This window comes from Microtus oregoni, unplaced genomic scaffold (genome assembly GCF_018167655.1).
Source record: "Microtus oregoni isolate MIOR12 unplaced genomic scaffold, Mior012 000002F_ref0000024, whole genome shotgun sequence".
In the NCBI taxonomy this organism is placed as follows: domain Eukaryota; kingdom Metazoa; phylum Chordata; class Mammalia; order Rodentia; family Cricetidae; genus Microtus; species Microtus oregoni.
This window is the reverse complement of record NW_024543061.1, coordinates 49,273,675-49,299,587: the sequence shown is the minus strand read 5'-3', so window position 1 is coordinate 49,299,587 and position 25,913 is coordinate 49,273,675. Positions and strand designations below refer to the sequence as shown.

General features: G+C 44.5%; 1 protein-coding gene across 12 annotated transcripts in view; it reads right to left on the bottom strand.

Moving 5' to 3' along the window:
- Itpr1 (inositol 1,4,5-trisphosphate receptor type 1) overlaps nt 1-25,913 on the bottom strand; it is a 339,707-nt gene that overhangs the window by 114,166 nt on the left and 199,628 nt on the right. For 5 of the 12 annotated variants that reach the window (XM_041641645.1, XM_041641659.1, XM_041641676.1 and 2 more), the window contains 7 exons: nt 21,692-21,812; nt 18,474-18,658; nt 15,424-15,572; nt 14,433-14,544; nt 10,142-10,174; nt 2,103-2,138; nt 924-974 (listed from right to left, as the gene is read on the bottom strand). In XM_041641645.1, the coding sequence (XP_041497579.1) occupies nt 924-974; nt 2,103-2,138; nt 10,142-10,174; nt 14,433-14,544; nt 15,424-15,572; nt 18,474-18,658; nt 21,692-21,812 (687 nt within the window). The remainder of the gene's footprint in view (nt 1-923; nt 975-2,102; nt 2,139-10,141; nt 10,175-14,432; nt 14,545-15,423; nt 15,573-18,473; nt 18,659-21,691; nt 21,813-25,913) is intronic. The other 7 variants (XM_041641653.1, XM_041641666.1, XM_041641686.1 and 4 more) reach the window with 2 other exon arrangements.

Sequence of the window (25,913 nt, the reverse complement as noted above, 5' to 3'; positions counted from 1 at the left end):
CTATGAGAAAGAGGGCCTTGCCACTGGGTCAGCATACTTTGTTAAAGAGTGAGACATGGACATACATGGGAGTCTTAGCACACTCCTGAATAAGTTCTCAGAACAGAGATACACAGCTGTCTTCCAGAAATGGGTACTGTGAAAACCAGTGCTGGTCCGCATATTCATGCGTATATACATCTCATAGAAAATTCTTTGGCAGTACATAGCCAGCACTGTAAGAAAGTACCAATCCTTGGTCTTAGGTGGCATTCCTCTTCTAGGAATCTATCGAAAGATAACACATTTGTTTCCTTCTCAGAGGATAAAAAGTGACAAACTCCTTCCTAATTTGGGGAGCTCTGTGTGACTGCTAGTGTTCAAAGACTTACTTATTGCTGTCCCACCAAAGGCTGACATGTAACATTAAATAAGGAAAGCAAACTATAAAAGCTGCGCCTCTGAAACAATCCAATGCTGAGAATGTGCCTGTGTTTGTTGGGACACATGCTCTCCCACAGGTAAGACCCTGACCGACGGGAAAAGGAGGAAGTTAGCACTCTCACGGCTGGGCGGCTGGGCAGTGTAACTACACTCTGCTGGCAGCCTGCTTTTGTGTTTATTGTAAGCCGGCCGTAAGGCTCACCAGTCACTGCAGAAGCACAAAGCTGCCCCATCAACCTGTTCAGAAAAGCATCACGAGAGAGGAAGGTGTGTAATGCTTCCTTGGTTATTATTTGGAGCTTGGTTGTGCATAGTTCTGTTCAGGTAGATAATAGTGCTGCCAGCCAGTTTCACCTCTGTGCAAGGGGATGATTGGTCCTAAGCAATTCATGTTTGAACAATATTAACACCAACAGAAGCTGTCTTTAAATCATACTTGTGTGGTTGAGGGGGGAGTTACAGTCATTGGCTCCCAACACACGAGACTCAAGACTACATACCCTTTTATGGTCTTCCAGTTGCCTCAGGGGTGGACTTGGTTCAAGCTCCTGCTAAGCATGCAGAAATTCCATTTTAAGTATGGCACTAAGGAAACACTACCATCTTCAGCATCAGTCACAAACAAAATACATTATGAGCTCAGATACAGTCAAGGTTACATAAAAGAACTATCTTGTTTTGTGTTTTTTCCCCAAGCTATGAATACTTTACATTCTTTTTAGCTGTTGTCCCAACCCCTCACCCCATGACATTGTTTCAAATGAGCTTTTGGGCCAATATTACCCTGTGCAAAGATTATGAATGGCAGTTCTATAGGATATGCTATTATATTAACCCAAGAGGGGCTATAAAACAAGACTCAACTGGGAAAGTCCTCATGATTCATACATGCAGCACGGAAGAGCACATGCATACGGACACCGATACATACAGTATGGGTCAGACACATTCATGAGACCAAAGCACTCCCTAACCCACCAGCACTTGAGTATTCTAATCAAACTGCTAGTGAAGAGCTCTGATTAGAAAACGCCAGGCTGATCGCTGGGAAACACCTGCACTGCACCTCAGGCCTTCTAGCATCTGTGTCTGATTTTTATCATTTCCGACAGACTTCTCGCTGATAAAGAACCTTCTATTTGAACTCGAACTCCTGTGATTTTGCAACAGTGTCCGAAAGGAACTTTTCCCACCCAGAAACATGCCGGCCCTAACAGTTTCTCTGACCTTACTTCTTAACTCCCTTGGATTAACTCGAGTCCTTCATTCAGCCAGTGGAGCTGGGAGCTGGGAAGGATAGGACACTGCCTTAGGCAGCTTTCTTAGTAGCTTCTGAGAAACTTCAGACTCATGGATCTGAAGTCAATCCATATAACAGAAAGATCTTAACATTTCAGGATTCCTCACAGCCAGACTAAAAAGGATTAGGAGTGAAGACCCCTCAGGGGTTCATCCTCTCACCTGGAGCTTGCTTAGTCTAGCTCTACCAAGGGAGGACTTTCTTTCTACCCGCCAACAGCCAACACAACAAGGATTAGTCCCCAGACTGCTAGATCTTGCCCCCCCCCCCATGCCCATCACTGGAGTGAACGGCTCATCATGACAATGCACACACTCAAATGGGAAAGCTTAGAAGCACCCGTATTTGCTAGTACTGCAAATACAGGTGTGTAACACACCTCTGTGGAGTTCTCAGCTTCCGGGGCCTGTGGTAGCTAATTGGAAGTAAAACGAAGCATGTTAGTCATGTCATTTGCATGTTACAGACCACAGAGAAGTCTGCAGACCAACACTGAGGGACAAAACATGGAGAGATCACAGATCGGTGATTTTGCTGAATCACCCATTGCATGGGGCTGGGCCATTGAGGGGGACCAGCGGCCGGATGTTTAAAGTAAATGAGATGTGGTGGGGAAAAGGCTGACTGATATGAGATACAGGTTTAAAATTAGAAAAGACTATCACTGAGATGACTATAATTTCCACTGTCACCATGACTCGATTTGAAGTCACCAGGGAGACACACTTCTGGGTGTGTCTGTGAGGGCCTTTCCAGAGAAGTCTTATAAGGAGAGAAGATGTTCCCTGATTGTGAGTGGCACCATTGTACAATGGGAGAAAGGAAAAAACTAACAAAGCCGGGCATTCATCTCCTCTATGTCTGACCTGTGGAACAGTGACCAGTCGCCTGGAGTATCTGCCACAGCTAGACCCAATCTCACCAGTGTTCCTTCTGAGCCACGACGGTTGTAAACTGTGAGCCAAAATAGACCCTTTTGCACCTTGTGCTGCTCTAGTCAGGCACTGTGGTACAGCAATACGAAAGCTGAAAGAATCACTAGCCAGGAGGGAAGAGCTCCCATTTGTGGGTGTCTGGCTGGGCCATGCGAGGAAAAGTTGTGCTTTGGATACTAATGGCGGCTTGGGTAAGCTCAGCAATGGGCCAAGGGGGCAGCCAGCAGCAGGGTTCCTCATTGCCACTCTGCAGGAACACATGCCTCCTCTAGATTGATGCTTCCTCCCATCTCTGCAATTTTTTGCTCCCTGCTGCAGTGGACGGCTCTGGCTGAGGCTTAGCAGGTGGAATCGACAAGCAGATGAGTTTCTGCGTTCTGAGCATGATTATTCTAACCTTATGGCTCCCTAGGAGTAGCACAGACAAGTTTCCTGGGCTTATTCCTGCTGTATCAGGTAAACAGTCCACACTCAACTTCAAAATTCCTACCTCATAGAGGAAAGAGAGGAAGGTGCATCCAAGGAATACACACATGAACTCTCTCTGTCTCTCATACACACACACACACACACACACACACACACACACACACACACAGAGAGAGAGAGAGAGAGAGAGAGAGAGAGAGAGAGAGAGAGAGAGAGAGAAGGGATAACTCAAAAAAGGGTGTGGCTAGGAAAATCTACCACTGCATATGAAGATAGTGCCACGTGTCTGGCCAAAGGACACGTGCAGAGAACAGGAAACTGATGTCAGACATAACCGTCAGATCCTACGTGGGCTGCCCTGGACCCAAGTCATGCGCCAGCAGCATGGCTGAGCAGTGCAAGGTACACTTTGGAGCCATGGACTGAAGCCGAGGTTCACGCTGGAACCGTATGACCTTGGCCTCTGCTGTTGCTCTCCCACACTGCACACTGTGCCTGGCTCCTTAGGCCAGAAGGTGGCTGGGAAGTGGCCAGCCAGTCTGGAAGATGGAAACTGTGAGACCTGGGGTGGGTGTGGGGCTTCAGTGTAGCTCAAGGCAACCACTTTAGTAACCGGATCACCACAGTGGAAAAAATACCCTTAATAGAAAGCTCTTGTCGTGAAGTTTAAAAAATGGCCTTCTATTTTGTCAACTGATTAAATCCAAACTGTTTCAGCAAAGGTAGAGAGGCACAGGTGGAGGACTACTCAGTTAGGTCTAGACGTGTGTGTGTGTGTGTGTGTGTGTGTGTGTGTGTGTGTGTATGTAATCCAACACTATCACTTCTGGGGAGAAGAAGTTGGTGCCAAGCACCCAGCCTCCTGAAGAGGGTGGGGAGAAAGACGATGGCCGAAAGCCTTCAGCACAGCAAGGAAAATAAAACAGAGGTGAGGTGTGTACTGTCAGAATGGTAAACATGGTAACACAATCCAAGATGCCCCTTTAGCTCTACTCTCCGCTCTGCCTGCTTTAGGCTAAAACAAGAAACTGCGTAAACAGTTTTGCTTTCTGTTCTTAGTGGGAAACAGACACGTAAGAAACGGCAGCGTGAAAGCAACTGTCCATACACGCTAGTGCGGCCAGAGACAGGGACGGATGGTACTGTCTTCTACCGTTTGTGTTGGCCACACTCCCGCGGGCATGTCCTTTAGGTTCATTCTATATGATTAGAACAAAAGGATTACAGGCAGGGATTTCCTTCAGGAACCCAAGCAGCTACCCTCTTATTCCCCTGCCAAACAAAACCAAAGCCAAAGGAAACGAAGAAGCTGAGACCGGAACTGGTATTTTCTCCCTACCCTCACCCCCTTGTTTAACTGTCTACTTTGCCTTGGTTCTTTCTGTCCAGGGAGGCATCTTCAGTTCTTCTGCAGAGGCTATCAGTATTTCTTTCTTAGAGTGAGACGGGGAATTTCCATATTTCTTCTCCCGAGATGATTGTGCTTGTTCTAAAGTTAGTTTGATTTTTAAAATGAAATTTAAATTATCTTTTTAAGGTTTTCCCTGAAAATCTTATGAAGCTGTTTGGGACAGCAGAGGATGCATGGAGGCCTCTCTGTCCAGAAAGACAAGTTTTAGGGTTTTTCTATTAGTGGGTCACAAGGGAAAGGCCAGGAGCATTGGTTGATGCCACGTGATGAGGGCCTCTATCAGGCCTCTTTGGTCACCAAAGAACTTCCCTGGGCTTCTATCTCTTCACCTGTTCAGGGAGACTGGGGCATTGTTGGGATTCCTTCCAGCTAAAGTATCAAATAATGCATCGTCTATTGTCGGTAAACTTCATTGTTAAAAACCTAATAGCCAAGTGCCCTAAACAATATAACTTGAGTTCGGGCATGGCAGAGACCTGATCAAACCAGGAATATAATTAGGTAAAACAAGCAACAGTCCACACCAGCACTTTCTTCTCTGATGACTGAAGTCACAGTTCCTTGGGGATAAGCTGATGTTATGGCAGTAAGATGCAGCTCTGGTAAATATAATAATAAAGGATACATGTTCCAAAAATAGCGATGTAAATATAATACTAATATCAGTAAACACAAGGAGAATCTGATAAATGAATTTAGTTTTTCTCAGTGGTTATTATTATAATTTGACTTGAATGGCAAGGTATCAGACAACATTTTAAGAAATAACATTTTAAGGCATAAATATTCTAGGTTTTATTTCTCCCTCCTAGTGCATGCTGCTAACGTCGCTAATTACAGTGAGTTCTTGGAAGCTGGTGGGTGATTAACAGGCCTAGTTATGACCCTGAAAATCAAGCAGTGTACCAGACTGCTTCATCATATTGATCCTTTGATTTTCAGTCTTCCCAGGACATTCAGAGAAGCTCAGCCAAATGTAACTTAATAGAAACAAACATTCAAATGATAAGCAATCATGTAAGTGGAACTCTGAATAGTACCTCGAGTTTCTGGACCCTCAATGTCCTTCCGGGATGAGGCCAATAATCAGGGCATCCTAACTGATGTCAATCAAGTAATGGGTTTCGTGAATAGAAGATACCCATGTGCCTACTTTACATATAAAGTATCTGATTTCTTATGGAAGGATGCACATATGCTATCATGCCTGGTAATTCTTAAAGAAGCCCAGAGACTTCCCAGGTTATTTCTGGTGTTTTCAATTCAGCAACCCCCTCACACCTGTCCATCTTCTCCATCCATTTCTTTCACGTGTGTCTATTATTGGACCAGCACACAGCCGGGCCTGTGAACAGACTTGTCTTTCTACTGTCCTTAAGAGGAATTCTTCTGCAGCCCTACAGCATTCATGTTTCTGTTAAACACAATGTTTCCATGTGGACCATCCCGACAGAAATCGAACACAAGTCAAGACATGGATGATAGATTGATACAGCAGTACAGCAAAAAGAACTTATCATTTCCGGCCCCCTAAATCAGCACTCAGCTGCTTCTTAATCTACTTATAACCTCAGGGAAAGGAAACAAAACAAGAATGAATGAGCTTGCAACTATGTTAACCAGGCCCCATCTTTTATCAGTTTCTGCAACCCCTTATTAAGAGAAAAGAAAGCTTTAAGAAAACTGAGCCCAGAATAGAAGTTTTCTAGCATTTACAAGAACAATTTTAAATATTCACATCTGCAAATACAATTCTCTTTTTAACTGTATTTGCTTTTAGAAACAAAAATAACTTAAAAATTATATGGCTCCACCCATGTAGTCTGATGCATATCTTACAGAGAGACTTCATCAGAACTCACTAGTGTGGTCCATTATTTAAAAATGCAATCTGGTTTGACTCCATTACACCACTTCAGATATTCTGGAATAATAATCTCAGCATTGAAAAGAATGAAGGAAAGAAAGAAAAGAAGGAAGAAAGAAAGAAAGAAAGAAAGGAAGGAAGGAAAGAAAGAAAGAAAAGAAATCCAAAAGAAGAAGCCCTGAGCAGACTCTGCAGCGGTTTCAGTGTGCTGTGAGGAGAGATTGCTCTGTGGTTGCCAGTGTCTAAGAGGAAACACTCCTGCTGCACTTATTGGCAATTACTGCTGAAGGTCGCACATCAGCAGTGAGCCTAAATTCCAGGAAAAAAAAGAAAGGTCTTATGTAACGGCTGCCTGAATGTTGGCAGATGCCCAACTCAGCAGTTCACAGCAATGTAAAAAAGTAGGACGCCTCCACCGGGGTTGGACGTCACGAGCACGCCCCCTGAAGGTGAAATCTAACAATTTCTGTGCTTCTCTGTCCCCCCCCCCCCCCCCCCCCCCCCCCCGCCCCAGCCTTCGCACATCCTCAAGTTTACAAAGTTTCTTGTCTGTGGCATCACTGGCTTGTAGGAGGAGCTGGAGGTGAGAGAAGCTAAGGGCACAATAAAAATAAAACCAGGTTACAGCTACCCTGGGTGACACGAAATGTCTGTCTAGTATTTTTTTCATTTTGCAGTACAGGAAAGCAAAGTTGCTCGCTGTCACCAGAGGCCTGGAGTGACATTAATTCAGAGCAGATCACATCTCAAATGGAAACTAGTAGGCACGTCCAGAGAACGTCAGTGCACACCCAACTCCTTTTCAAGGGCACAATGAGGAAACCTAGGTGGACCACTCTGTTAGTCCCGACTTCCACCTGAACTCCTAGCGTGTTCTCAACAGCTAATGGCACTTCCTAGTTTAGAAAAGTGGGTGCTATCCTGCCTTGAGGCTACGAAGTTTTACCTGACCTCTGAAGTGACTACTTGACCTTCTGGCTTAGGGAATATCTCCAGATGACATTTGCCCATAACTCCAGGGAATTTCTATCATGTTTTGTGACAGACTGGAGTAATTTTTATGTTAACTTGTACAGGCTCTCTAGCAAATCTCAGCAGGGAAAATACTGTGTGCATCTGGGGTCACGCTGTGTCCAGCCATTAACACGATGGCTGTAACCTAACAGGTTTACATCTTTAGCATCAGCTGGTGCCATTTATGACCAGTGATGGAGCTTTCTATATCTTGATGAGGGGGGTGCACAAGTACATACATGTAACAATCCATCAAGCTTGACATAGCTCAGGAAGTTTCCTTTTCCTGCCCTTCACCCCCTGTTTTTCCTATCTCTGGTAGACAAGACCGAGTCAGGGGTAAGGATGGAAACTGCCTCTTTACTTGCTAAGAAACAGAAACACAAACACCAATACCCTCCTATTTCTGGTGTCAAATGCAATTTTACTCTAGCAGGCAGATGGGAAGGGCCCATACAATGCACGTGCCTTATGAGGAATCTATGACTCTGCCCTTCTTTTACCCTCTTCTCCAGAGGTCTGACATGGATGGAGAAGCTTGGATTTTTTCTTTTTTCCTACGTTGCTTGCAGCAACCATTTCCTGGCATGCTCAACTGGCCTTTATCACCAAAAAGCAGCGGCTCTTCACTGATGAGGAGATGAAGTGACCAGGCATGCCTAATACTCCCCCCCACCCCCCACATTTGGGATTCAGGGCTGAGCAGGCAGGAGCTCTCATTAAACTTCTGTAGAAGCTCAGCTATGGATGCTGGCTTCCACTAGCAGACTCTGGTGAAAGGTTGAGGGGTGGGGGGCGTGCTCCACAGGAGCTGTGGTGGTTTCCAGAATGGGCTGATAATAAAGGCCAATCAGTCATCTCTGAGTAGAGGGCCAGAGCCAATAGCCTGAGGGACCAGGGACAGGGTGTTGGTGTCCCAGGGTTCTGACTGTTGCCAGGGGTAACTACGCAGAGGGGAGCCACAGTTGCTTCCTCAGGGAATTTTCAAAGAATCTAAGTGCCTGCCAGAACATTCTTCCTTTATAAACAGACAGTATTCTATTTCCTAGAGTATAATTATAAACACACCTGCTCCAACTGTGGAGTCTTTCCATAAGCAAGCAATAAAGTCCTAGCCAGGAGAACCAAGTTGTATCTTGAGCAAGCAAACACATCAACTGATCACTATGGTGCAAACAGTGTCTTAATAACGCTACTTAGACTCCGAGGAGGGAGGGTTTTCTTTCCCTGACTTAGTCTATACCTAAGCAAATAGAAATTCAGTTTCAGTAGCTCAGGGAGAGAAATTTAAAGGGATGCCTTCATAACTCTAGGTAGAAACAGGAGTACTGAAGGGGCCAGCACACCAAGTTCAGCCCACAGCGACCTCCTAGCATGGAAACAATTCAGAAATGGGAAAACTACATAGGAAACAAGAAAAGACAACTGTGCTACAGGCAGTGAAGGAGGCTTTCAGGAGTCCGCCTCTCTTCACCCCTCTGCCATCCGACAAGCACATCTGCTTCAAGTGCAGGCATAATAATTGTGCCTGATTACAGCAAAGACAAATGTGTTCACAGCGCATTCATCATAGAGAACTCTATGGAGCTAAACGGGCCACGTGTAAGCCCTGGCTGGCCATGCTCTAGCTGGGTGGGCTGAGTGGCCATTTGCCTCTCAGAATGCCATTCCTGAGGCAGCCAGTTCAAATTTATAACCACTTGTGTTGTCTGTGGCGTATCTTAACTTTCCTTAGGTGTATCTAAGCCATTTATTAAGAATTTTCAACAACAGTGTATTAAAGTGAAAAGATACTGGAGAACATGTCTAATCTGGTAGCTTCATTCCATCTAAATTAAGGTATTAATTAACTAGCCTAACAAAAAAAATCAAATATAATTTTATCCCATGTGCTCTATGCACCAGGCAATAAAACCACATATGTGTGTGCATGTATATTTCTCTCTCTCTCTCTCTCTCTCTCTCTCTCTCTCACACACACACACACACACACACACACACACACACACACACATTTTCTCCAAATCATTTTTTTTATCTTGCTGGTACCCCTACCAACTGCATATCACAGCCTAAAAACACTAAGGCTATTGAAAATGTACAGAACAAGCAAGAGGTAGGAAGTCTTCAATCCACTCATGTACCAATGTTTCTAGGACAGTACTATAAGGGCCACTTGACAGGCCAGTATAGGAAGCAACGATTGGCATCTTCATTTCTGCACCTACTGGAAGTTCTTGCAGAAGAAAACCATGGCTACAGGGATGGATTCACAATGACTTATGAAAATATTTATGTGACACCCCCACCCACACCACGTAATGCCTTTCAACACAAACAGCAACAGAGTAGTGGGACTGGTGTTTTGTTGTTGTAGTTTAACTTCCCAACCATGTCAATCTATTCTCTCTCGTTATGTCAAATGCTTAACACAAAGCAATGTTCCTTCGCGTTAACATCAAGAGTTAGCTTCAAGCCTAAGTTAAGGGACCCAGGCAATAACAGAAACCTTGTCACAGCTTAGAAACTCTACCTGGATGAATGGTGGGATATCCAAGGACAAATGACAAACATTCTGGAGGAAAATACTAACACAGACAGGACCAACCCTGCTCACTCCAGAAGGCACACTCCACAAAGCCAGACGCTAAACGCAGAGACCAGAGGACACGATACAAGGCTAACTGGAAGGGTAGCATGGAGACATCACCATGGGACATTAAAAACAAAACAAAACAAAACAAAAACAACAAAATTAGGACCTCGGCATTTTCCACTTCATCAATGGAAATTTGCTGGAAAAGAAGAAAGGAGGGGAGAAAAAGAGATTTGTTAGGAAGCAAAACACAAGAATCTAAATGTTAGAAAATTGTAAAAGTATGCTTATGCTCAACCATGTCACCTTCAGTGCTGCTAGACAGTGGCCATTTGAAGGAGTTTAGGCAGTGTGGTCACGGCCACAGCTTGGAATGACGTCTGCTCTGGAACAGAATACGCAGCATGTGCCACGCTTCATTCACACACTGGGCAACAAACCTCACGAGTCTGTCATCCAAGATTTAAGACAGTCTTGTCCTTGCTTGTAAACATGAGATCTTGAACTGAGTGGGACTGAGAGCCAGCTCCCTGAGCTTTGTTTTTCAGAAGCAGAGAGGGAGGGACAGGATAGAAGCCTAGAGTACTATAAACTCATTTGACTGCTTTACTGGGAGTCAGGAGCCCACACTGCAGTTGGGCTCAGTCAGATCTGGGATTAATTTCAGGGGGCAGAGACCAACATATCTCATAACCCTGGAGTGTGGGTGAGCGATAGTCACCATTTGCCACAGTTGGATTAGTAACATTGGATCTATTGGCATTAACTGCAGGGGAATTAAAAAATCATGAGAGAATAATCTCAGTTACATTAATCTAAGGATAGCCGGCTAATGCGCAGAAGCTCTGTCACATTCCATTTTGAAAAGTAAAGAGTTTGTCAGAAATGCTAGTAACTGGAAAGGTCAACACTCTACTCATCTAGAACCAAGAAGCTTCCATGGTTAGCAGAGAACCAACAATTGGTAAGAATAAAAACCCTGGCATTACCTGGGGTGCTCTCTCTAGAACGAAAACAGGGATTATTCAGAAGGGCAAGTGGGATGTCAAATAAGTTCTGAAATATCCTTTTACACAGTTTTTGGACTCTGAATTTCTTTCAAAGCTCTTTGAATGATAATATAAACCAAGATCAGCATAATAAAAACCTACAATGAACAGTGAGAGGCCAACACTTAAGAAAACTTTGTTACTTTTTCAAGCAGGATCAAGGGGTTTGAAGATTTTCTGTGAGCTATAGAAAGATTCAGAGAAATCTTTAAGATTCCTAGCCATGGAGATGTTACCTTATTTTTTTTAACCACAGGCAAAATGATTCAAAGCAGACTTTAGTGGGCATTTCATATGTATATTCATATTTACACAGTCCTGGTTATCATTCTAAAGTCTGATCTCTTTGAAGATACAGGATACAAGATACTGTCAGCTTTATACCAAGATGTACTTCAATACCATTTTGTGATAATTTTTCAAATATTCTTTATTTTTATATTTAACAGCATGAATAACACACACTGTTGGTTCTTTGCATTCAGGGACATAACAGGTGAAGATTAATTGCTCCTTTAATTCCTGAGTGCTTGATATGGGTTGGAGAGGGTTTGCATCTACCCTTGTAGTTGGCACACTAGGAAGTTGGACCTCACTGGTGACATGCTGGCAGGTGGTAAGACCTTGGGGGAGGGCCCTAGGTCACAGGGCTCTGTCCTTGTATGGAACTGACACTTTGTTATCTGGGTTGGTTTATTATTATTATTATTATTATTATTATTATTATTATTATTTTGCTTGGTTTGGTTTGGGGTGGGGGAATAAGGTCTTATTCTGTGCTGGAACACTCTACATAGGCCAGGAGATTTTATATCTGGTGATTAAAAAGTATGTCAGCTTTTGAGAGATTTTAGTATATTTTAATCTACTTGGTAATCTGAGTCATACTTTTCAATGGTCTCTGTTCCCCTTTATGAAAGTAGATCCATATAAGAACACTTTTTTTTTAGCAGATAATAGTAAGGAATTGTTTCAAATTTCCTTGTCATATATGACCTTGATAAGTCCTGAAGTTGAATGAAAACACCGAGATGAGCAAAAGCACGCAAAGCTTCTCTATCCATAGGGACTACAGCTTAGAGAAAGAGACCCACACTGGAAGATACAGCGTGAGAGAGGTGGGAAAGGATATAACTGGGATGTGGGAAACTGGGGTTCTAGGCTTGATCCCATTCAGATTCTGCATGTGACCTTCGGCAGATACGTCATCCCAGCCCAGGTGCTTATGCTCAAGGGAAGGTTGATGAGGCAAAGCCTGAGACCTCTTCTAGATCTCATCCTGTGGCAATGGAGACTCAAGAAAGGGCAGGAAGGAAGGACAGTATCAAATATGCTCGGGAAGGTGCCAGCCATGGGAATATTCCACACAAGGGGCAACCAGGAGGAAAACCGAGACGAAAGCATGGGAGTGTTCTCAGCACCAGGCCAAGGACAACCCCGTTTAGAAAAACCCAGCCAACCTGGTTTCCTTGAGAAAAGAAGGTTAGTTCTTTGGCTGTGAGATTTTTCTGCCCTTGAAAATGTTGGCCCGTTAATGGGTCGTGTTTCTTCAACTCAGCAAGGACAAGCAGTGGCCATCAGAAATATCAAAGAACCTTGGTGAGACAAAGTTATTATCGACTGTCAGACTGAGGGAAGTGGGAACCCTTTCATGCCCTCTGCCCATTTCATAGTGCTATATATACAGATGGCTAAGTAGCATTTTTAGTTAGCTAGAGCACCAGGGCCAGGAGTTTCAAGTCTACCGCAGGTGCCTAGAACATCTTCCTTGGTTTTGTGGTCTTCCCAATCTCGTTTACAGTGTCTGCATTTTCCAGAAGTGGGGATGACAGTCCCAAGCAGTCTAGAAAGAGATGTCAGTCTCTGAGATTGGGGGTGGCTAATTTCTTCACCAGCTACAAAGGAAAGCGAACAGAGGCCCAGGAAACTCTTCTAGACTCTGGCCATCTCTTACTTCCTGACATCTGTCCATCCATCTTTCTCTATCTATCCCCTATCCCTAAGCTGCCCTTGGCTTTTCTCTTCCCTCTCTTTTCCCTTTCTTTTCATGAAAACCTGCCCGTGTGTGTGTGTCTACACTATCAAGGCATCATTTCTCACCGGACTAAGGCTCTCTGCACCTACTATTTATATTTATACGCTTCTTCCTATTAGTTTTTGTCCACAAAATCCTGATTCCATGACCAAGTATTCACCTTTACATAAACATTTAGAATGACGTGTACATATGGTTCTTTTGTTGGGTTGGTTTTGAGTCAGGAATTCATGTATCCCAGGCTGTGCCTAGAACACTTTATGTCACCAATCATGACCTTGAACTTTGGATCACCCTGCCTCCACCTCCCTAGTGCCAGGATTACAGGCACATACACTACATCCAGTTTAAGGAAGCATAGTGTATGTCAAAACCAGGGTTTTATGCATTCTAGGTAGGCATTTACCAAATGGGCTTTAGCCTTGGCTAGCTTGATATTTAAAAGCCTAGTGATCTCAGGATGGTGGAGGGATATTCAGTACAGTAAAACTGCACATTTTTCTGTTTTCTTTTTCTTATCCAGGGAGCCTTGTCTGTTAAGTAAGCTGACATTAATGAGAGACCATGGTTAGGCTAAAAAGCAAGACTTCAGCAGTCTGTTATACTTCTGATGATTTGGTCATTCTTAGAGGGAAAGTCGTGGTTTAATTACCCAGGCTCTTTCTCAGAGCCAACCAGTGAGTTACTGGGTATTCCGACAGGCCAATGAGACCAGGAACCACTGGTAAAAATGGCTAGCTGACAATTAGTGGGTGCGAGTAACTATTTGATAAAGGCTGTTGGAATTGAGACTGATGCTCAAGGTTCTTTGCTAGAGATGAGAAGAAGCACTGGGATTATTCTTGCCACACTGTGCCCTTCGTGAGACACGCACCATAAGCCTGCTCTCTCCATATACCAAGAAGTGTCAGGTCATGGGGATTGTCTATTTCACAATCTCAATCAGAAGTGGTGACATACTTGCCTGTCTTCCTTCCAGTTAGAACTGGATGGAGTTTCTTGAGGTGCTGGAAGGATTGTGTAACACGGCATCAGAAAGAGGTAAGTCACCCCACAGGTATGCTTAGCTGGAACTTAAAATTCAGGCACCCAGACTGATACATAAGAGGATTATGCCTCACTGGGAAGTTCAGTGGGAAAGATCCTACAAGTGTTTCCTTGATGTTGGGTTATTTTGTGAGTAGTGTATGAGAGACAACTAATAATATTTGACTTGCAGGAAGACAGTCATATGATTCAGTTACCTTTAGAGACAGGAGAAACAGCTTAAAAAAAATTAAACTATCAGCAAGTAACTAAGGGGATTCCAAACACTCTCAAACCTTAAGTTTAATTCTACAGTGTAATTTAAATGTGAAAATCAAACGCAGTACCTTTTCTCCATAGCCTCTATCTTTGGTCATCATTTCCCTGAGGGTCTGTAAGACTTTAATGCACAGCTTCTCTTCATTCTCCTCTAGTAGCTGCTTGGTATGCTTTATTAGCCTGAATGAAAGAAAGGCACAGGTCACGTCCGGAAAAAATCCTACAGCTAAAGACCTTGCATGAGAAACTTGATTGAACTAGTCAGGTAAAGAGCAAGTTTTCTTAAGGGCTCCAACTTTAAATACACTTCAAGACATCCATGCGCTTAAGAACGAGTCAGCAGCTATGTCTCACAGGCGACACCTGCTGGCTGGGGACAGATGACAGGCTGAGAAGGCAGGAGCTGGCCACAGTCTCTGGAGAAATACCAAGCAGAGAAAGCAGACAGAGCCCTACTCATAAGTGTGCCTGTTTCTCCGTTGAGGATTGCTGCTGATATATGCCAATAGAATATTTTTAAAAACCTCATGAAGTTGGTGGCTGGGCAACACACACACTTTCTGTATCCATAGTCTCGTCTTCAGAGGAGCTCCTAGGGCAGAGCCCACCTTCAAGCTAGACAACTAATCTTACAGTGAAAATCAAGTGAGGATGTCTTGTCATAAAACCACCGGTTTCTTTTCAGATTATGCCCCATGGAATAAACTGAGAAGCTAAAATGTTAGGAAATGATAGCGAGGTGATGGGAGGTCCAAGACTTTTGAGGGCCTGGAGGGTCAAGACATTTTGTTTGCTTGTACTACACATGGTAGGTATTTGCTCCCAACTTGTTGACTGGAGAAAAACATGAACAGGCATGCAATTCAAATTGGCGGGGAGTCTCAGTAAATAGGATCTAATAGACAAGTTTACTTTGGGACGGTCAGAACAGGGCTCTAGTATCTGACTTGAATCCACAAAGTTAAAAACTGGCCAGTGGCTCCTCCTCCAGAACGGGGGGCTCGGACTGGTCATCAGGCCTTTCTGGCTACTGACCACTCCGGAAGGGAGGCTGCTTACTTGCAAATGAAACCGCCACTCTCACATTTCCTCCTGGCATCTGTGTTCTCAGGGAAAAGCAGTTCTGGTCTGTGTAGAACATCCACAAGCACAGACAACTCGGCCTGGACCAGGGGCCTGAGCCGGTCCTCCAGGGCAGACACGATGTCCTGGAAGGAAAGCATCACTTGGTCAGCAGCTCAGACAGAAGCTGGCTAATAAGGTGAGACACTATCTCTGCCTACACATGTGGCATGGGCTAGGCTGTGTTAGCTTAGCTTTCGTACTGCTTCCCATTACTTGCAGTTATCAGACACTGTCCCCTGGGTACCAGAAGCATTGCCTCCCAATCCAGAAAACAAAGGACAAACAAATCAACACTTTCTCCACCCCTTCATCTGAGACAATTTTAGGCTACTCAAGGGCCAGCCCGCATATTTGTAAGTACAAAACCCAAAAACAAGTTTAAGGATGTGAAAAGATGTCTACAGTATGAGTTTAAAATAGTCAGGGAACAGTATGGATTCTGTGACACTGTTTTCAAGAACAATATCCATTTCTAAAAAATACATACTACTAATCCACCACCACTGGGTTTCTCTGGGCGGTGGGATCACATGGGATTTTAATATCCTTCCACATAGTTACTAGTGCTGTCTGATTCTTTACAATGAGCAGCATTTACACAATAAAGTTATATAAACATGAGCACACAAATGAATGAACATGCTGTATCAACATGCTAAATACATGTACCCTGATAGCATGATGGTCTTCAAATGCAAAACACACAGCTGTAGGAAAGGAAAACAGAGAGAAGTTGAAAGGGCTGCCAACCCAACACAACAAACACCATTTAAAGGCAAATGATAGGAAACAGACAAGGAATCATCTTCAAAAGATGCAGCAGCCTGTGCCATGGCTTGTAGCCTGTCCCAGGGCCTGCCAAGTCAGAGTTTAACTGGCAGCATGCTAAGACCGGGACAACACAACACAAGGGGATTTGCATGGGAAGAGATGCCTCACTTCAATACTTTAACCTGTTGAGGGTTTCAAAAAAGGAATTAAAAGGTATTTTATCCAGTAACAAAAATTAAACCACATAAAGATAGTCTTAGCTTATGTTTAAGAGACTCCATGTAACGATAACAGCTCAATAATGTTTAGGACACACAGAAAGGGATGTAAGATTAGAAAATTTTTCCTGGGTGGGAGGAAGGGGTTTCCAACAAAAACTGTAAGAAATCAGGACACAGATTCTCTAACTCATATGACTTTCATGGGAGTGAAGAAGAGGTTCTCACTAGCTTCCCTAAGAGTATGCCTTTTGGGGACAATTCTTTCCTCCTCTATCCCCCTTTTCTTCACACCCTACTGGTCCCAAGTCCAACCCAAATGAAAGCGCTGACATGGCATGCAAGTAATTCTCGAAAACTGGATAAACATATTGCATGAAATCTTGCATCTTTTGAGAAGTCTGGACTTTACACTGAAATTTGTTTGCATTGTATTTTCAAATGTATGACATTTAGCAGTAAGAGAGGAAGAGCAAGAGAGAGGAGAAAGTGGGAGTGACAGCAAGAGAGAGACAGAGAGAGAAAGAGAGAGAGAGAGAGAGAGAGAGAGAGCGAGAGCGAGCAACGAAGATGCCAAAGCAATGAGCTGGGGAAGGCGCAAATGTCGCGGGAGCAAGCGTCTAGATGAGAATTAATTATAGACATGGTTAACTGGCAAGAGCTGTCCTTATCACAAGTTTTGCTGCACGAGGGCATCTAATGATGACAGGAACTCGGGGATAATGTCTAACTGCAAGACCAGACCTTTTCAAGCACTGACAAGTCTACACAGCAAGTAATGACCTACCTATGCCATCTACTCCGTTTCCCAGGATAGACTTACTCAATCTACGAGGCAAAAAACTAATGTGTTTGCAGATAACTGACATGGACCTTGCTGTCCAGAAAAATATTATCTGATCAGAGTGTTGAGTCTGTTATTCCTCACCTTTCCAAAAGCACAGAAAGTCAGGAAATGGTCCTTCGGAATCAAAGTTACATTTGCTTAGGAATGCCTTTACCACAGGAAGGACCTCAATCCTTATCTTGCCCCGGAAGCTCTATAGGCCTCTTAGGGCGGAAGTCGTACACCTCATGTGTTCTGTACAATAGTCTTTATAAAGGATGTTTCCTACTCTTTGCCTCTTTAAATCTGATCTTGTCTCAATGTTACTTCCTCAGCCAAGCATCCCTCATCTCCTACCCTAACCACAGTCAAGATTAGGTCTTCTGTTTTACATGTGTAATCAGCCGATTAATGGCCTTGTCTCCTCCAAATCTGGAGATCTCTGAAAAGGGGGAGATCACTTAGGGGTTTTCTCACCACTGCACATCACCAGCACCCAGGGCTGATGGACCAATCGATGAATTTATTTGTTTTTATGTCAATTATGGACCCTCACAGTGACTTAATTACTTCTCCAAAGGAAAGTAACATTTCTCCATAGCAGTAACCTTAGTTATTGTAAAGAAGCCCGAGTGCTCACTATACTACATCTCTGGCACCGTTCAAGGACATGTGTTTTCCAAGGACAGCCATTACCAAACACTCTAGTTCACACTCTGCTATAACATGGTACTGACATCTTTCCCATGGTTTAGTAGCTTGAATTTACCTCCTAGGAAATTAAGTGCACCTCTGAGGCTGCATTGACCAACAGAGGGCAGCAGAATTAATGTCAAGTAGCATCTTTAAAGTTGGGTGATAAGGAAAAAACTGCTTTCAAGAGGCCCTAGAAATGTTGATAGACTCGGATGTCGTGATGGGATGTCATGATGGGAGGAAGCCCAGGTCATAGGGAGGTTCCATGGGGATTTCGGACAATAATACAGCTGCTGCTCAGTCAGTTGTCTACCAGGCGAGTGGCCCCCTTAAGGAGCTTTTGTTTACCAATGACTTTGTCCTCCTGGCCTCACAGAACTCTCTCGGTAACTGAATTTGTATGTTTTGTGGCTTGAGAAAATATAGTTGTGATCGTCAAGTTAATCTCGACTTTCTTCAGCATCGGACATTACCTGCAATCTCTCAATGATATTTCGGTAGTCTCTAGAAGCTGCCAGAACAGAGTCTCGACGAGCAGCGTTGCGGGCTGATAGCCGCCAGTTCATGGCTGTTTTTTGCACAATGTTGTGGGACTTCAGGAAGAGGTTGTTGACTTGGCTGTCCAGGTCAACAGGAATGGCTATGGCCCGGCTTTTGGCTGGAAAAGAGACAGATAACTCATGAGTCCACGGCTTTCAGAGTGACAGGATATGGGTTTGAATCCTCAGCAGCCACTGGGCTGATTCTGCCATGCCTCCAATGGGCAAGCATGTATGGTATGGTGAAGACAGAAGAGGGAGCTCAACCTTTAACTGTAGTTTAGTTCAGGATTTCCCAAGGCGAATCCTGGGGACAGGAGCAACCGTGAACACTAAAACGGTTCCAAGTGATAAAGCTTGGGGAAGACATAGGACAGCTCAATGTCAGTTTGCTTTTTGAACAAATGGCTTCCTACAAATGCCCACGTGTTTGTACATCTTAAGAATTATCCAGGGGACTTGCTAGGTCAGAGATTTTTTAAAAAAATCGGTTGTCCTATATCACAGCCTATAAAAGCTGACTTCTGCTGACCAGGACACAAACAGCATCTGCCCTGTAGGCTCTTCCTTCCCTCCCTAAAAAGGAACATGAGGAAACAGTGAAATCTACCTCAGGGACGCTCGGAAGTACACCTGGCCAGTACATGTTTATCAAGACTGTCAAGGTCATGAATAACAAGGAAAAAGCAAGAACCTGTCACAGACCAGACTGGAGAGCTGACAACTGCCTGTGAGACAGGTGTGAGGATGTACCCCGGTGCAGAAAAATGGCAGTCATGGAAACACTAGTGAAAACCTGAATCAAGCCTAGACTTTAGCTGGTGACAATTGTGTCACTGTCGCTCTCTAACTTCTGAAAGATGTGCACTAGCAAAGGAGATGTCGCTAACAGAGGAAAAGATGAGAAGGACACGGGAACCCACTGCATCTTCTTCATAACTTCCCCAGGGATCTGAAAGTCATACTAAATAGGAGCTAACCTAAAAGGCTAAGGTGAACACTTCTGTGTGGGGAATTCTCCCCAAACGAAAGGAACCATTTCCTGTCTTCAGTGCTTCAAAACACGGGAGATAAAGTGTCTTCCATTGCCTGTATCTAACTGTAAGAAGAGCTGCAGCATTCTGAAGGATGCGCTAGAGAGCGACCGTTTTTATCTCAATAGAACACATAATGCACAGGGAAAAACCAACAGCCAGTCAATGACTTCCTAACAATTTACTCTGTTAAGTGGAAAACCACGGAAGAAAAATACAATATAAAAATAAAAAGCAGGACACCTGGCTTACACTCATCTCTATTAGAAAACTTGTGCACTGGGACCCAGAGAGATGGCTCAGCAGTTAAGAGCACTGGACTGTTCTTCCAAAGGACCCAGGTTCAATTCCCAGCATCCACATGGCAGCTCACAACTGTAACTCTAAGACACCCTCACACAGACATACATGAAGGCAAAACACCAATGTGCACAAAATAAAAATAAATAAATTAAGAAAACCCATGCACTGGCCAACCTATCTAAAACTGAACAAGACACAAGGGGCACCAGTCAGATACAGTTTTAGTCAGTCCAGAGGAGGCCATTGCCCAGGGGCACAGCACTGGTATTTGGGAGTGAATAGGATGGACTCTTTTTATGACTTTGCACAATTATCAACTCTGTTTTGGTTTTTGTTTCCTTGCCTTTCTGGGGACTGCACCCAGGGCCTTGTGCAGATGAGGCGAGCTCTCTACCACTGAGCTGTGTTCTGGCTTTCCCTGTGTTGTTACTGCTATGGAGATGACTTGAATGGTGCAGCCTCTCTAATCAAATGTAAATGGCCGTCAAGCCAATGGCTTCCTTGAATTTGAATCAACTAACTTATGAAGCAAGGGCTCAGTCAGACATATTGGCATGTCATGTCTCTATAAACTGCTGTCAAGTCTGAAGAAAGTAGAAGGCCATCCAGGAACCCTCTCAGCCTAATCTCTCACAACACACACGCGCACACGCGCACGCGTGCCCGCGCACACACACAGACACAAACACACACATGCACGAGCAATACCTGTCACATGAGAAGATGAGAGTACAGGAAATCAGGTAGCACCTAAAAAACTCAACCCAAGGAGCCCTCACAAACATACCCCTTGCTCGTCTAAAAGCTACATCACAGAACACAGAATTACTCATGTGTTTATCTCCTGGTCACTATGGAAACTTTCTTGCCTGTAAAGCACCCATCCATTCCCAAGGACACCCTTTCTGAGAAGTTGCCCTTGCTGTTTGCCGGGGTCTGGGGATCTAGTTCAGTCCCAAGACTTCTCGCCTGAGGTGGGAAGCCTATTCCTTTGCATAGAACTTATGGAAGGTGGGGAAGGGTTAACATTGTAAGTTTGTTTTAAGTAGGTGCCGTAGAAGTAGGAGAAGAAAGGTGGTCAGCTCAGGCAGAGGGAGAAGGCCCAGGATAATGGGTATCTACAGGGTAATCATAATTTGTAGCAACTTTCCAACAATTTCAAACTAATTAGGAGAAAGAAGTCTGACGTTCCCATCACATGGGGACCTAATTACCAGGACATGCTGTATCCCAGAAATATGTGCAATGATGGTACCACTTAAACTTTTCTCAAAAGGGCTGGGTTGTAGTTCCGTGCTAGAGTGCTTGCCTAATATGGAACAGGTGTGTTTAATATTTAGCATCGCAAAAAGAAAAAGGGTGGGGAGGATAATTGCCTTTTAGGATGGGAATCTTGGGGGTTAGGGAGCGAAGGGAGGAAGGAGGATCAGCTACTGCACAGGGAGAGGAAAACAAGGCACCATTTGTGGGAAAGGGTGCTCCTGAGGATCTGATGGGTGCTTTATGGGAAGAAAGTTTCCATATAGCAAAATGCATCTGTTGGAGTAAACAAACTCAGGCTTTGAATGAGGGACTTCCCGGGGCCTTGAATATCTTCATGGATTGTCACTTGCCAAGAACTGTCTGACTTTGAACTATGGAATCTTATTTTTCAAGGACTTACTGGTTCTTACTGCGCTGGCTTGGCAAAGACAGAGGCTGGGGAATCAAGAAGAACGGGATCAGGCTTTGCAGCTTCCTTCCTTACAAGAGGCTCAGTAAACAGCGGGAAATTCATCTGCGTTCCACTGTATCCACGCTGACTGGGGACCTTACCTACATCAGAGAGCACCCGGATACAGCTCTCCACGGAGGCCTTCTGGCTCGGCATTAACCAGTTGCAGTGGTAAACTCTGAACACACCTTGCAGGAGTTGCACAAAGACAGGTTGGCGCGTCTGTAAGAAGGGACAAGGTCAAAAAGATTGTGTGAAACTCCAATGACCCGAAACACAAGCTAGTGGGAAGACTCCAGAAGGGCAGGGGCTGGATTCCAGAAACTGTTTGCAACAGTGTAGATATTAACTAGCCCCCAGAGAGCCACGTCCTAAAAGGTGGTACCCCGGGAATAAGGTGGGACCGAGGAAGAGGTCCTTCAGACATTGAAAGAATGTCTTGGTAGCGATTGTTGGACCTTGACCTCCTCTTTGCTCTTTTTTGCTTTTCTGATGGATAGGTCTGGCCCACAGATGCTCATGCCCAAAGCCCAGGACCTGATTGTGAACAGAAAGCTTCTCAAAGCTAATGAGGAGAAAAAAAATCAATATTTTTCTCTTTGTAACTTAATTATTTCAGGTTTTTCATTGTAGTGACAGAAATCTGATACAGAACCTAGATAACAAGAAAAATTCAGGATTATTTTAAAGCAACAACATATTATCACCAATATGATGCTACTTATTTTCACGCATTTTAAAAGTGATATTAATTATCTAATTAATTCTGATCACAAGAATCAGTAGTGGACTCAAACTCCCAAAAGCAGTAACCTTGTCCAGCTACAAACTAGCTGAATTACTCGAAGGCAGTGATTTCTCCATGGTGTTAGCTTTATCCAGTATATAAGGTTGATCATAGCAATTGCCCCAAACTTTCCTCCAAGTACTATGTCCTAAGAGCAGAATCCAGACTAGCCTTAGACTCATGATTCTTCTGCCCCAGCCTCCTGCTGGCTGCACTATAGGCATATGTCACCAAGCTCAGCCAGAATTTTTACGTTTAAAACATCTTTTACATTTCTTTATTATTTACTTATATGCATGCATGCATGCCATGGGAAGTCAGTTCTGTCCAGCATTTAGGCTCTAAGGATCACCCTTGGGTTACTAGGCATGATGGCAAGTGTCTTTCCTCACTGAGCCATCTCACTGGCCCGACAAGCTGTACTGTTAATTCACAAAAACGAAATGCTAAGTGGATGTTAGCCAGAATCTACTCTCTTACTCATGGCAGTGTCTTTACCAGCTGAGATGGGCGGTGTCTATAGGTATTCATTTAACTCTGGGTACAAGTGAGCTACCTTCCATGAGAAGACCTCTCTGTGAAGGTCTAAGTGTGTAATCCTTTTAAAGTGAGAGAACGCATACATCTACTGAGTTAGATGCCGACTTTCCGAACGCTTTTTAAGACGGTGATTTTATCTCTCTCCAGATGAGCCCTCTGGATCTACCAGGCAAAGGTAATTGTCAGTGATGAGCTAGTCTAGTCATCTGTTCGTGACAGATGAGCCACTCAGCTTCACTAAAAACCAGGGGATGCAGTGGAGAAAAGTAGTGGGAATTCTAAAGGAACTTCTGTGATGAAAGAAAAGGAACCGTTCTGGAGGAAAAGAGTCCATTTTAAGAAAATGAAACAGAGTTAATAGAAAATTAAGTTTCCTCTGTAAATGTGGTTCACGTATCTTCCTTTTAGTATGTATGAGAATACAAGCCAGCATGTCAGGCCTGATCTCATGTAGGCCTGGATGACAATTATGTGACATGGAAGCTACCTTAATGTTATAATGAAAGACAATGGCTAGGGGAGGATAAAATTACCCAAGAGCACTAAGGGGGGGCCGGGAGGGAGCTGAGTCAGCCGGTTCCTTCCATTCAGTTCACCTGGGACTGAAATCTTCAGGAAGCGCATCCTGTCCTGCACTCCCACCATCCAGCACGAAGCTACATTACTCACAGAGGTCAAGGATGCAGGAAGCCAGAGGAATTGGCAGAGAAAGCTAGAATTAGCTAAGTTTGGTGGCTTTTTCTTAGCTCCTGAGTTTACACAGGGGCCCAATCGAGACAAGCCGGAGTCCCCGAGTGCTTCCTCCTGGCCAGGCCCTGTGCTAAGTGCTTTACAAATGTCTTGCCTAGCCTCAGTGTAACTCTGTGAAGAAGGAAGTGGCATTATTGTAAATGCTGAACTTGGGATGAGAACCTTAAAGTCTAACTCATGGAGAAGTGCTCCTCCATTGTTCAACTCACCTGAACAAGTGTTTATGAACCATCTACTTGTTCCTGTCTGATACCTGGGGATAGAAAAGATGACCTAACGGGTCACCAGTAGCTGTTTCCTAATTGCTAAATGCAACAGGCAACCTGGTGACATCAGCTCATTTAATGTCTTAGTCAAAATGACAGACAGGGCTACTGTTTGATTGGATGGGTGCGGACTAGCTGAACATAGCGGACAATGAGGATTACTGAGAATTCAAGAACAATCGCAGTGGGTTTTTGATCCTACTGCACGTACTGGCTTTGTGGGAGCCTAGGCAGTTTGGATGCTCACCTTACAAGACCTGGATAGAGGTGGGCAGTCCTTGGGCTTCCCACAGGTCAGGGAACCCTGATTGCTCTTCGAGCAGATGAGGGAGGGGGACTTGATCGGGGGAGGGGGAGGGAAATGGGAAGCGGTTGTGGGGACGAGGCAGAAATCCTTAATAAATAAATAAATTAAAAAAAAAAAGAGCGAGACAGGGATCGTGACAGTTGTAGGATTTATCCACAAGGGGGTGCTATCTGAAAGTGGTGGAAGCTTGGATAGGCCAGGGAGGCATTGTGGAAGGATAGTGGGAGAGTGGTTCCTCTCCATTCCTTTCTCCTTCTTTCCTTTCCTTCTTCTCTCTGCCCACCTCTCTCTCGCTGCCTCCAGTTCAGTTTTGCAGCTACATGCAATCCCATTTCCCATCACCGGGACAGAGCTGAAGCAAGCGCCTCACTGTAACGTGAAACTGATTTAGTCATCCAGCACCGACTTCCTAAGCCTCCCCTTTCCCAGGTCCAGGGGTCCTACTTAGTTCCGAATCCTGCCCTTCCTGCATCTTCCCCTAGCCTCTTTCATCTCCTCCCTTGAACGATTCATGTTCTCCGCAGGCCCGCTGAAATCCCTTCTTCACTATGGCAAAGACTTACGTCTCTTTTTAATCTTTGGTCATCCCCAAACTTCTGACTCTCAGAAACTCAAGTGCTCACTCATTGAATTGCTAAGTACCAGTCAACAAAGGAGCCAGCAATGTCTAGGGGACAACAGTATGTGGACTGGTACAGCAATGTCTGGGGGACAACAGTATGTGGACTGGTACAGCAATGTCTGGGGGACAACAGTATGTGGACTGGTACAGCAATGTCTGGGGGACAACAGTATGTGGACTGGTACAGCAATGTCTGGGGGACAACAGTATGTGGACTGGTACAGGCGTCGTGCTTGAACCACTCTACTGCAGTTCTCTTCACAGGAGCACGGGACGTTGATATCATAGCCCTCGTGGGCATCTAAGAAAAGAAGTTCTGAGCCAGGGGTGCTAGCACCCTTGACAAGGTGAAGCAGGAGGCGCGGGAATCCAAGGCCAGCCTTGGCGACAGAGTGAGTCTGAAGCCGCTGCAGGCTACATAAGACTGCATTTCAAAATAGAAAGAAGAACGGGAAGAGAAGACATGGGAGGCGGGAGGGCGTTGGAAATTCAGTGACCTCTCCGTCTTAAAAGAGCTCATATGGGACAGAATGGAGATTTGAATACAATCTGTTTTGCTCTAAAGTCTCCAAAATTCTCCTCTTCCTCCTTGGATTCGACATTTCCAAGCTGACTCTTGGACATTTCGCTGGCAGCTCAAGAGTGCAATATCTAATGCCAAGTTCATCATTTTTGTCCCTGGCATATGTGGAGGGAGGGAGAAGGCATGGAGATCTAGCTGGGGAGAAGACATGCCTTTCAAAAGAGAAGGATGGGGGCTATGGGACCAGCACAGGGAACGTTCACCAGCGAGGAATGGCTCTAGGAATGTGGAGCAACGTGGGTGATTGACATTCCATACTACAAGGGAAGCAGATCTGGCCTCACTACCCATTCAGCTTTCCTGCTTGGCACTTAGTGTTGCAGTCCAAACACATTGGCCTGGCTGCTAATGGGATCCTGCTCCACTTCTCAAGTATATGCAGACATTCGAAGGTAATATGCACCTACATTCCTCCGTGACTCAACTGCTGATGTTGAATTATTTCTAAACTAAGTTTCTCAACAGTGC